The sequence below is a fragment of the Plodia interpunctella genome, chromosome 5 (genome assembly GCF_027563975.2).
Source record: "Plodia interpunctella isolate USDA-ARS_2022_Savannah chromosome 5, ilPloInte3.2, whole genome shotgun sequence".
Taxonomy (NCBI): Eukaryota; Metazoa; Arthropoda; class Insecta; order Lepidoptera; family Pyralidae; genus Plodia; species Plodia interpunctella.
The window spans coordinates 10,193,781-10,206,712 of NC_071298.1; the positions used below are offsets into that span (position 1 = coordinate 10,193,781).

The 12,932-nt window shown below is 35.3% G+C and overlaps 2 protein-coding genes across 7 annotated transcripts in view; both read right to left on the reverse strand.

The window, feature by feature from the left end:
* The window catches only part of pot (papillote), an 84,511-nt gene that overhangs the window by 54,075 nt on the left and 17,504 nt on the right, over nt 1-12,932 (reverse strand). The window lies entirely within an intron of this gene.
* Nucleotides 4,189-10,015, reverse strand: LOC128669696 (cysteine-rich with EGF-like domain protein 2). 2 transcript variants are annotated; one of them, XM_053744742.2, is made up of 4 exons: nt 9,801-10,013; nt 8,684-9,662; nt 8,445-8,501; nt 4,189-8,003 (listed from the first exon to the last, which is right to left on the reverse strand). In XM_053744742.2, the coding sequence occupies exons 2-3, from the start codon at nt 9,649-9,651 to the stop codon at nt 8,486-8,488; spliced, it is 984 nt and encodes a 327-aa protein (XP_053600717.1). In that variant the 5' UTR covers nt 9,652-9,662; nt 9,801-10,013; the 3' UTR covers nt 4,189-8,003; nt 8,445-8,485. The 2 variants fall into 2 exon arrangements, with proteins under 2 accessions (XP_053600717.1, XP_053600716.1); XM_053744741.2 differs by lacking the exon at nt 8,445-8,501 and having other exon boundaries at nt 9,801-10,015.

The window sequence follows — 12,932 nt, forward strand, 5'->3', positions numbered from 1 at the left end:
AAATACCAACTTCGTATTTCGAATCAAATCACTTATTGCTTCCTTAATGTATCATACAGGTCTTTGTTTACAATAAATAGTGACAGTGAAGGACCCTGGCGGGCGCTGCAATGGGAGAAGGGCTATATATTTTCGTCAAGTTTATATTATTTGTTATTTATTTTAGATGTTGTCACGTGTTTATTATATTTTATGTATGTTTATATTCAGGTATATTATTATATTTATTTCGATATATGTGTCATAATAAGTTAGTTAATTAATAAAAAGTTAATAGATGTCAAATTTTGTAAGTATAAAATAATATTATTTTGTTTTTGCATTTACAGTGTAAATTTGTCTTCTAAATATTCATTGATTGTGTAATAGCATTTATTAGTGATGGTGTATGATTGTGTAATAGTTTCAGATGTTGCAGGAACAATTTAGTATCTTCTATATCTTTAAAAGCGTTTGGGAGTTTGTTGTAAAGTTTTATAGACATAACTATAGGGCTAGATTTCGATCGCGAAAACCCAGAAAACTACCTCATGATTTACACAACATGACACCATGCCCACGCTACTAAATGAGTACCATAATTGGTCAAACAAGTAGGCTGGTATCTTTGTTTGGTAACAGTCACAGATTATAAAAATTCAACTTTAAATCGGGCCATGGGAGATCGAAATTCAACTTCTTTAAATCAAGCCTTGGGAACTCATAGCCGTTCTTCACAAATACTTGGTTAATTTAAAATTACAAATACTTGAAATTGATGGGAAGATTATTATTCCCATCAATATTATACCATAGCTATGATGGTAAGCGGTCACTACAGCCTATCAACGCCTGCAATACTTAGGTGTCACATCGCTTACACAGAAATACTCTTTTCAGGAAAGTTTTGACATTACGGATAGACGAAAGTTGAAGTGGGTTCGAAAGGTTCCTCTCTCATATCCGCATGTTCTAGTTTTCGTTCGCGGCTGTGACACCACGTAGCTCGGGGTCAGTGTAAAAATAACCTTTAAATTTTGAAAATTCGGCGGCTACAAAATTGATCTCCCCGTGTTGTATAGGCCGTGTAAATCAGCCATGATCGCCACATATAACCACTACAGATAGTGGTCCTATTCTAGGGCGGATCCACACGCCAAACTAGTTTTAAAGGTTCCCCTTTTGAGGTACGGAAGACTAAAACGTATGCACGAATCGCTATTAGCTTCCTACACTCGCGATTGGGGAAATCACTAATAATTTATGCGTTTAGTTCCTATTTTCTCTTCCTAAAGCAAACCAGTGGAGCGTAAATTTGCTTTGAAATTTTTCTCCTCATTATTCTCACATCTTCCTAGTTAGCTTAGGAGCTGTGAGGCCGCGAACCCCGTTATCAGCTTACAAATAAACCACGGACAGCCTGCCGCAAATTCTATGGACCAGATTTCAAGGAATTTCGCGGATTCTCAAATGGAAAATTTCCGAGAGCCGAGCTGAGGATTGAACCGGAAATACGCTCAGATGTTAGAGATATAGAGTAACATCACTAGCCAGGACGCTGATTTTCAGATTATACTTATATCCTGTTAGGTATTCAGATTAAGATATTTACTGTTTTTTTATTAAGCTAGGACTCTTGAAACATCTATTCCAATTTCTAATCTTGATAGAATATAACTCCTTTAAAATACATGCACTTTTTATTTTACACAAGAGTCTATATTTGGCGATAACAACGACGAATTCGCAACGAACTTGGCCAGCTTGATGTGCTGTCAACTGTACGTATCTATCACATAATATCTCAGTATCTGGTTATCAAGTAATGTAATGTTAGACTGGTCTGACGGGGTAACTCTTCCGCGTGCAACGCGTCCGCTGAGTGACGGCAAACACGATTACTGCAAGGGCACAAAGTATATAGATCACAGCACTCGATCTCAACGTGTCTTTGTATACTATACTTTTTAATCATGTACAATCCTCGGCACTTAAGATGAACTAAAATGGCGGCCGTTAGCGCAGATTTAATTAGAGATGAAAGTATTAGAAAGAATCTTTAGTGGTTATTATTTATGAAAAAATAAACGAATATATCGAATTTCGCATCAGAAATCCCATAAATGACACTTTTATCTCTAATTAAACCTACGCTGACGGTTGCCATTTTGGTTCAACTTAAAGAGCAGAGGATTGTACGAGTACTTTATGCAATTTGTTGTTCTACTAGAAAAAAACGAACGCTAACACAAAATAAAGAAAATAAGACACTTCCCCTCCCCGCTTGTTGTCCACTCGTCTCGCCAAACATGATCATGTATTTTTTCTAACAAAACTGTTAGGCCACGCCCCTAATCCGTTAAAAACAATATTCTAGCTGTTAGCAAACCCGTCAACACAGAGCTACGATCCCGGCTTTACTATCTATAGTTTAACTAATTTGTAACTGAACTCAATTTCTCAGCCTTTCTTGACAGGAAAATGTTTAATGTTTAGACGGTGCGGTGTTTACAAGTACTATACGAACTTCGTGTTGGACCAGGACGCAAAAGTAACTAAATTAGGTACACTAGTTAGGCCATAATGCCATGGAATTTTATCATAATCATAATATTTAATAATATTATGAATGTTACGGCTAAACCCCAGTGCGGCTATAGGTTTAACGGCTACACGTTAGGCTCAGTGTAGCCAACTGAAACCGCAGCCGGTGAAGTACAGCTAGGTGAAGCGGCACTCCTTGGTTTAGATAACTATATCTGGAAGCAAAAGAAAAATAAAGAATGTGCCAAATGTTTCTCCTGCCATGCATACTGTAAAACTCAATCAAGTAATCTATCTGTAAAATCAAGGGAAAGGGTTAATTTTAATTGAATGTCAATTTCACCCGCCATGCAGCTGAATTTCGTAACTCTTAGCTCTGTCTACGCCGTAAGAGATTACACATATCCTTACATATTATAAAACAAAGTCTTCTACCGTGTCTGTCTATTCGCGATAAACTCAAAAATTACTGCATGAATTTTCATGCGGTTTTCACCAATGGATAGAGTGATTCCTGAGGAAGGTATATATATATATATATAGGAAGGGGTATAATTTATTATGTTTTCACCCGAACGAAGCCGGTACGGGCCGCTAGTACCAGTATAAATAACTTAATATAATAATAAAAAAACCAGAAAGTCTGAGATCTATGGAACGGGTAATTAGTAAAAAGTATTCGCAAAACAATGAACTGAATGAAAGTGTATGCAGGTATTGTTCACGCGTTGCATGAGAAATATGCATTCACTTGCATTTCTCATTTTTATTTCATGTGAAGCGGTGATGGTTCAGTCTTTAAGACCGTCCGCCTGTGATCGAAAGGTGCCAAGTTCGGATCCTACTCGTGCCACATGAGTTTGTGTACCAATCACTCGTGTAGGTAGGTATAGTAGTTTTCATAAATCAAAGCTGAATAAAAATATCCTTAGAAAATCTGCACACTGGTCGATAGTTTTCACTGAGTTCTATTGAATCGCTGTATCTTAGCTATTGTAATAAAGGTGAATTTACAATATTAGACAGGTTAATGTGTGGTAGACTGTACCACAATTAGATCGGCGTTACTAGTCTGTAATTAAATTCCCGGGGGAAGAAGCCCGACCAGTTTTGCGACTGGTCGTTTGACAAATCGGTCTGGGCACGCAATGTTCATGTCATGATTACATGGCATCTGTTATTAGTTATATTCTATGTTGATTTCTGTTTAAACCCCATATATTTTAACGTTAATTGTATTTAATCGTAGATATATATACGCATTTGTACCATGTTTAATTTGATTGATAAAAAAATGGTACAAATGCGTGAGGACTAAAGACATTTTTTTTTCAATCGCAAAGGAAATCAAACCAGTTGTGACCTGCCAGCAGACAGCCAGTGAACGGTATGTTATCTGTTGCAAGTAATTATTATTAACGAAGACCAAAAAAAAACTTTATAGACGACAGACGAGTATAGCCAAATCTCATACAAACTGTAATAGTTAACATGAAATTAATAATTTATAAATCTCTCTCATCTGAGCGTATAAAGTGAAATTATTTGAATTTTTGATTGTGACGAATACGCTCAATAACAACAGAACCGATTTTGATTAAATTTGTCACAAAGATATATTAGACCTTTAGTAGTAACATACTTAGTAATAAATAAAAAAGTATATAGATATAAATATTTATTCCTTTATTCAATCATATTTCGTTTACAACAGAAAATCGAATAATTCAATACAATAACACAAACATAACCTCAAATAAATTATTTGTACACAGCCAACTCAGTTACACAATAGAAAAGTATATTAATTAATTGTATTATTGCACAAAAATGTATTAAATTACCCATAGCATAATGATGGATGTAATTAAAATGGATTAAAGATTACAGTGGGTAAAAAAAAATACTGATGAATTTCTCATTGTATGTGGTTTTAAAATTAATTGCTAAAATCGTTTTTGCAAGTTTTTTTTCTTACTGACACGTGGATCTTTTATCACTAAATCGTCGTTTCGTTTATAACATAATCATTATTTCCAATGCATCAATAAAAAAATCTTGATAGACAATATGTTTTTATATCTGTCTGATAGACATGTAACTAGGGATTACTACAGATGTTTATCTGCCCCAGTAGCCGCTCGCTGTAAAAAAAACGTACCGGCTTGCTAAGTAGACAAATTACGAAATCAGATAAAATCAATACTGGCCATCGATAATGCTGGCCATCAATTACTATTAAAAATAAACACAAAATATTCAACTCAATTTATGTCAGTAAATCATCCACCAACGCTTAGTTAGAACCAGCTTTGATACGGGTACAGTCAACATTTGAAAATCGCTATATACATTAGCTTATATCATAACAGATACAAAACGCCTGCAGGAAGCAACTTACATAATATAGGCACTTGTGATTGACAGACGTTGGTCTAAGTGACGAGAGATGGCGTTAGCGCAAGCGCCTATGTCTGCAATAGTCACAAGTTGCTGAGAAATCTCTAGTTTAAAGCCCTTTCTTTTAATCGACTTTTACAATATGCGCGAGAGGAGAAACAGCTGGCATATTTCTATGTTTTTCTTTCACTCTCAGACCAGGCATATGGGGACATATAATAGGTCATACGATTAAACAACAGAAATCGCATGTACTTACGTATCGTATATAAAAAGATGACCATGTGGACGCAATGACGTTCTACCCACCCCACCCAGATTCTTTTGACTTAGACCACAGCGCCACACACGTCACCTAAGCGTGTCACGGTCGCCATGATCGCATACGACAGGCCGACAGCCGGCGCACGCGCATTTCATTGAATAGACTTGCCTTTGAATAACTATTATCCCAACTAATATTATGAATGCGAAAGTAAGTTTGTTACATAATTCACGCATTATCTACTGGACCGATTGTTATAAAATTTGGTACACGGATAGATTATAACCAGGAATAACACATAGGGTACTTTCTATAACGAAATTCCCACGGGAGCGAAGCCCCGGGGCGCAGCTAGTTACCAATATTGTTATTTCTTTTTCATGAATAAGGTTTTTTTTAAATTTGTTACGAATAAATTAATGTGTCAATGTTTACTTCGTAGAGGATTTATTATTTAATTTTTGACACTTATAATACTTTTCTAGGTTAAAATTCCACACGCATATGCGTTTTAACTAAATCTAATGAGCTCATTAGCAAGAGCACGGACAGGCATGGTCTTCGATCACCGCACATTTTACATTACAAAACTATATATTAAATATAACAAGTCAACACACGGCAATCTCCCCAAATTCATTGCAAATTCGCCCCTATTATCGCGACATAAAGACCCACGCCCAATTTGAAATGCGGTCGAACGTAAGCCCAAAAAATAAGCTACAAAACACCGCTCGTGATATACAGTCCAAAAACGATTTTAGCAATATACCTATGTTACAGAAATATAGAACATATTCACAAATTGCTAAGAAAAAATAAATTGACAGATACATATAAAACATACAAACAAACATGCACTAAATATGTAATCAAACAGAAGTTTATTTGTTAGACAAATTAAAAAACCCCTGACTCTCAATATTCATTTGGCTACAACTTTTGAATGGCTGATTTTGATTAAACATATCTATGAACCACCGCATAAAAATTAGCTATCAAATAAAAAAAATACCGCATCCAAATCGGTTCACCCGTTGATGAACTACGGTGCCACGTACACAGACAGACACACTTACCGGTCAAACTTATAACACCCCTCTTTTTGCGTCGGGCTTAAAAACATAAAGGGTAGATTTCTATTTCATAACTATAACTTTATAATCCGACGCAAACCCAACGGGTTTGCGGCCGGACTGTTTGGGCAGAAACCGGGCGTAAACCCATCTATTTCACACAAATATTTCGGTCTCCCTTTCACGCGTTTTCCACTTACATTACAACGAAAGAACTTAATTATTATATTATATATTAATACACTGTATCCATTATAACTTGAGAGTTTTATACAATGGCAATAACAATTGTCTGGCAATAATTACTTTCATTTTTAATCATTAACGTATCAAATTTACGTATAACTTTAAGGATTAATATATTGTTACACTCTGTGGTACATTACATTTATATTATAGGTACATATAATGACACTGGAAGTGGGCTATGTTTGTCGCGCATCACGTCAAAACCACCGGATGGAATTTGATGCGATTTTCACAATTATAAAGGGAATGGTCTAACTTAAAATCTGGTATAGGTTTTAAAATCAAGAAGCGGTGGTGGTGTAACGGTTAAGACCCCCGCCTGTGGATCGAAAGGTCCCAGGTTCGAATCCTACTCGTGCCACATGATTTTGTATACCAATCTGACTCATGTAGTATTCATGGATTACCACTTGCTTCCGGTGAAGGAAAAACATTGTGAGGGAACCTGCACACTGGTTAATTATTAACTTGTGTGTGAACCACTCCATTAATATTGCCAAGAAAGTTGTGACGTGTGTTTCATTCCATGTAATGACCACGACCCTCAGCCATGAGGAATACGACTATGACAAAGATAGGTTTCAACGCGATACGTTGCTTAGAACCCGCGAGATATTGATAATTATAATTTATGAGCGAATGCACGAAATGAATGCGGAATCCGCGAGCAAAAGCTATAAATGGAATAAAAATATTATGTGATATTTACAATGTTCATGGAGTTTTTTTTGGTTCATTTTACAAAATATTAAAAACACTTTAGACATTTGGCCGACGAATTAATTAATTATTAATTAATTAATGTATAACTTTGAATTCAATGTTTTCAATTCAATGTTATTGTTATAATAATCTTAATTTTAAAATCTCACTGTTCAATACTAAAATAAAACAAATACATACATTAAGGTACTTTCATAATACACTACTTATAATATTGTCCAGAATATAAAACAGAAGTATTCACAATATTCAAATTTCAAATCCACAATGACAAATATTTTAACCTACAATAAGTTACGTACTTACTGAATAATGTGGCGTGTGCTTCCCGCCATAGAATTAGGACCATTCTATATCCTCACATGGTTATCGTACAAGGCGACTAAGGGAAAAATGCCTTATAAACTTAAAAAACAAGCATAGACTGCACTCCCAGAGAGATTGGATGCCGTGCACGCGGCCGCGGCTTAAGGGTTTCTTCAAGGGAAGGTTTCCTTGAAGCCTGCTGTGTGCTGTGGAGCCCTAGATAGGGCTCCACAGCCAAGAATGTAGGTGATACGTTCACATAAAATAGAAATTACGTACGGAATAATTGAATTAGGTCAAAGTCTCTCAGATTAACTAGTCCATTGTGTCCATTTATCATGCAATAGTACTCTGCCCCCACTATGTACGAGAGCACCATAGCTCCAACCAAGCTTCCAAGGGAGGTAGACTTGGGAAGCAAGATGCCGGTTGCGATGAGAAGACCCACATAAGTCATGTACCTACAACGATAAAAAGGTTTTAGAAAATGATAATTAATATTATAATCAATCCCACTTTATATGATACAGTTCGCGCCAAGAGTTTAGAGCGCTCGGCAAAAGTAAACAGAAAATTTACTATGGGACTACTACTTTTGCCGAGCGCTCTAAACTCATGGCGCATCCTGTATTGTTATATAATGCAATAAATAATATAAGATATTTTTATGTAATAATGTTAGTTACTATGTCCCCAAAATGATATATGTAAGCATAGACGTGTCTAAACAAATATAGATGTAGAAAACTTTAAAAATAACAACTCTTACAATTAGTGTGTATAAATGATGAGTTTAAATTGTTTAAAAGTAAAAACATAAATAAAATAGAATACATGATATAAACAAATTCATATTTAATAATAAATTTCCCATCACCTATTTAAAAAATAATGTGAATTACCTAAATTCCTAAACCATTCAAAAACTTTTCTCGACAAATGTCTATAATTCTTCACCTCTGTAAGAAATACAAATAGATCATTTTATAATTAAATAGTGTTATTAAATTGGATAAAATATATGTTTTTTAACTAAACTGAATAACTTCTTCATTATTTCTTTACATTTTAACTTTCAATAATGAGCAAGTTGATATAAACTCATAATATTTTTATTCAAAAGATAGAATGATCAAATTACCTTGTAGTAGTGAACTGTTCTGATTGGTCCTCATCCTCTCTATCAGCGATACAGAATTCCCCCTTCTTTGAATAACCCTTCGCACATTTCCGGCACATGTCTGGTCCATCACCATGGCAACCTTTGCAAGATTTGTCACAGTTCATGCAAGCAAACGACCCGATCGAATTCAGACAGAATTGGTCCTTCGTACATTTGTTAACATCGTTACACTCGTTGATGTCCAAGCAACCTTCGTCCGAATCAAACATGAAACCCAACTTACAGGCAACGCAGTCCTTTTGGGTCCCATCACGACAACCACCCATACAAGATATATGGCACGGAGAACACAACATTTTATCATCTTCTTTAAAAGCCAAGTAATAACCGACTGAACAGAATTCACAATTAGGTCCCATGTAGCCAGGGTCACACAAGCATGTGCCGTTCCCTTTCCTCGTGCCGTCCCCCCTACACTTTCCATTGCCACTACATATATTCCTATAATCACCGGGACAGGGAGCGCAATCTTTTCCATAGTGATGCCTCGGACAACATAATTGCATTTTGTCAATACAAATGTAAGTGTACAAATCAGTAGATTCATCAAGGTCTCGGGACCACCATTCTTCTATAAATTCTTCAGCTTTTTCAGCCATATGGTGGCATTGGACTGAGTGTTTTGTCTCTTCCTTGCATATGCCTTCTTGGATATCAATTAGACGCATCTCACTACGTTTGTACGACTTTTTCAGTTTCTCTTCTTCCCACGCCGCGTCGCCGCCCTCATATTTGCCGCGAGATGTCCGTTCTAGGCCTTTCTTGAAAGAATCAACAAATAATTTACAAGCCTGACATTCACCAAGGGGCTTGCTTGGTGTTAAAATACCGGGATTAATAGCAGGAGGCTGAATATTGCATAAAACTAGCGGAAATACCACCGCGATGATTGTTATAAGAATGGATGATTTCTTTTTGTTCTCCATGATATAGACACCTGAAAAGCCATTGATCTAATTATAAGACAGTTAATACTTAAACTTTAATTCATAAACCAAGTTTAAATCATTGAAATAATAACAAAAACATCGCAAAAACCTCACGAATATGTTTACAGAAAATAATATATGATTACCTGTATCGATCCACTAATTCACACATACAATGCACAGTATGAGTACTTTAAAGCGGCAAACTCATAAATTGTCACACATTTTACTTTAATGATGATTTTATAACGATAAAAAGTATTAAAACAAGCAAAATACTGACGTGTTTTCTTCCCACTTGCCGAGTCGTTGTTTTTGACGTTTTATAACCACTCAGCTGTTGACATGACGCTTGACGTATCGATCGCCTATTACGTTCCATTTCACATTTACAAATACAATCGAATGTCCGAATATGTTTTGCCGATAGGAATAAATGTAATAATTACGTTTTTAGATATTTTTTATAAAATTACTTTAACTCACGACGGACAACTTACATGCTTATGTATTAATCTAATTCCTTTTTTCTTTTTATTGTTTCGATTTCTATGAAGTTCAAAAAGGAACAAGTAAGCACAGATTAAATAATACCCCAGTAAAGTAAGCATGGAGCATTGCACTTAGTTTCAAAGATAAAGGGGCGGCAAAAGTTAAATTTTCAATAGGTATTTATCTACTTTTAATACCTATCAATAACAGATGCTTTTTAAAATTAAGAATTTAAAGGATGCGGCTCAAAAACTTCCCATAGAATTTATAAAACATCGAGCCTGTATGTAAACGGTCTTTGGCCTCCAAGTTTCCATATTTATTCAATCAAACACCTACCTAACTCGCCTACATTCAAGCGCAGTTCCTTCTTTGGGAAGTTACTGATTATTTGATTTCTGTAACGGATTAAATCCATTGACCTTTCGAAATCGTTTTTTTAGCTTTATTAGTAGGTAAGTAGTTATTAGTAGCCCCAATTTATTACATAATACATAAATACTTAAATTAATATATGGAATACAAACAATTTTTTCAAATACAATTCTTATTGCTCAATACAATTTTAATTGCTAGGTACTTTGTGTTTGAGTACTTATTGCTTAGTACTCAAACACAAAGTACCTAGCTTATGTTAAGTTATGTAGGTAGCTTTAGCTTTTTTATAGCAATGTTACATATTTTAATATTAACTTTTTGTAAAACTTTATTTATTGCATATATACAGTGTCACGTCTTTACATCTCACGGGGTAGACAAAGCCAAGATTTGTGAAACCTAAAGGCCACTATATGAAGTTATATGGTATGGAATTTATCTACGTCCTACGTAAATTCATAAGTACTTATAAAAGTGCCCTCACTTACAAACCCTGAGGGTATGTGAATTCTGCATATATCATATATTAATAGCCAGCTATTCTTGTCCAGAACATGTTATTATGCAAAAGAATAGTAATTGTCTTAAGTAGATAAATAGGGCTCTTAGCTAGGAGCCGCCATGGCCTATTATAGAAAAGCAAAACTTTTTGAGACGTACGTTTACTGCCAGTAGGTACCTTATAGTGAAACTAGTTTTAGTTCAACCAATGATGTTGTCTTTTTAAATTAAGTTTATACCCATTGTCCAGGTTCGCTGTCTGGTAGTATAAATAGGTTATGGAATGCAAAAAAGATAATAAGTTAAAGAAGTAGTTGCTTTACTAAAGTGCCTAGTCATACTAAAGTTTATTTTTATTCAGATTAATTTGGAACACGTTGCTTTTTAATTTTCAATATTTCTCCTGAGCGTGTCATGATTCTTTGTAATTCGTCAAAAACATAAATATATGACAACACTGTTAATTTAGTAACTTAATTTTTATAAGACGGCAACACTGGTAGCTGTTGAGTAGTGGGGGATTGGCAGGCAATGCCAGCCTGATAGTATGATTGGGACTTGCTTGCGGGGACTCGTCGAGGTAACAACTCTGTGGTATTTCAGTCTCAGTAATGTTAATGTATTGTTATTACGATTAGTTATTTAAGAAGTGAATACTGGTGAGTTGAAATATACATAATTATATATAAAGTGTGGTGATTTTATTACATCTCAGAAGAGGGAAACATCAATTTAAAAAGGTATGTAAAAACGTTTTACATAAATATTTTATTTTAAATTTAAAAACGCCCACACGTTGGTTAAACATTAATGCTTACTTAGTTATTTTTCTTACCTAGTGTCCAAAGTGTGCATAAATTTTTGTGCTTGGTCGGGGCAACTCCCTGATAGTACGGATTGTGTTCACTTTGTACACGATTATGCTGGCATGCTAAGCGTTGATCGGGGCTACTCTCCGATAGCACTTGGTATGTGTTAATGTAGAGTTACAAAATGTTAACCAGTGTACAAGTGAGCATGCAGTTTATACTTGGTCGGGGCAACTCCCTGATAGTACGGATTGTGTTCACTTTGTACACGATTATGCTGGCATACTAAGCGTTTGATCGGGGCTACTCCCCCGATAGCACTTGGTATGTGTTACTGTAGTTACAAATGAGTGCACTAAGTATATAAACAGCAAATTGATGATTATGGGCCATACCGGATCAAAGCCACTCCTTGATAGTGCTGATCTTTTTTTAATTTTTTTTTTTACTGGCTCATCAAATGATTATTTGGGCCTACACTGTAATAACAGTAATGTTGTAAATTATACATTCATGCATGCATTAGCTATGCGTGCTTTTTGGAAACCAGTTACATAATATTAATTGTTTTATAATGCTGGGTTGAACTATGTATGTTCACCGGATAACATTAGGGGGCAGTGTATGTTTTGTTCACTGGTTAATTAGGTGGGCAGGATTTCCACTGGTTTGATGAGTGAACTACATACACTAGCCGGAGTTTTATTGTTTTGAGCAAACTATGTTTGTTTGCTGGATATAATTAAATCGGCATGCAGTTTCTATAGTCTTGTTAAAACAGATTATGTCGATAAATGTGTGATTTCAGTAATGATGCAATCTGCTAACGATGATTGCGCGCCGCCGGGTACACCACCGAAAAAACGGCGTCTATCAAAAAGGGGTAGACGAAGGAGAAGCCCATCTTCGTCATCTACTTCAAGCAGTGAGCCCGTACCGAGAAAATCAAGTAAGGCGTCAAGACTTTCTACTAAACAAATGTTACAACTCTTTGAAAATTGGAAAGAAGTCAATAAGACTTCATCGTCAATGTTTAGTAATAACAATCTTAATAATGTTGTGCCAGAGTTTGATCCTTCAAAAAAGACTCAAACCATT

Excerpts from the sequence above, each read along its gene's own strand:
- LOC128669696 (XM_053744741.2), bottom strand. The coding sequence starts at position 9,651 with ATGGAGAACAAAAAGAAATCATCCATTCTTATAACAATCATCGCGGTG. Across the intron at positions 8,004-8,683 it reads GAACAGTTCACTACTACAAG|GTACATGACTTATGTGGGTC; the intron begins GTAATTTGATCA and ends TTATCGTTGTAG.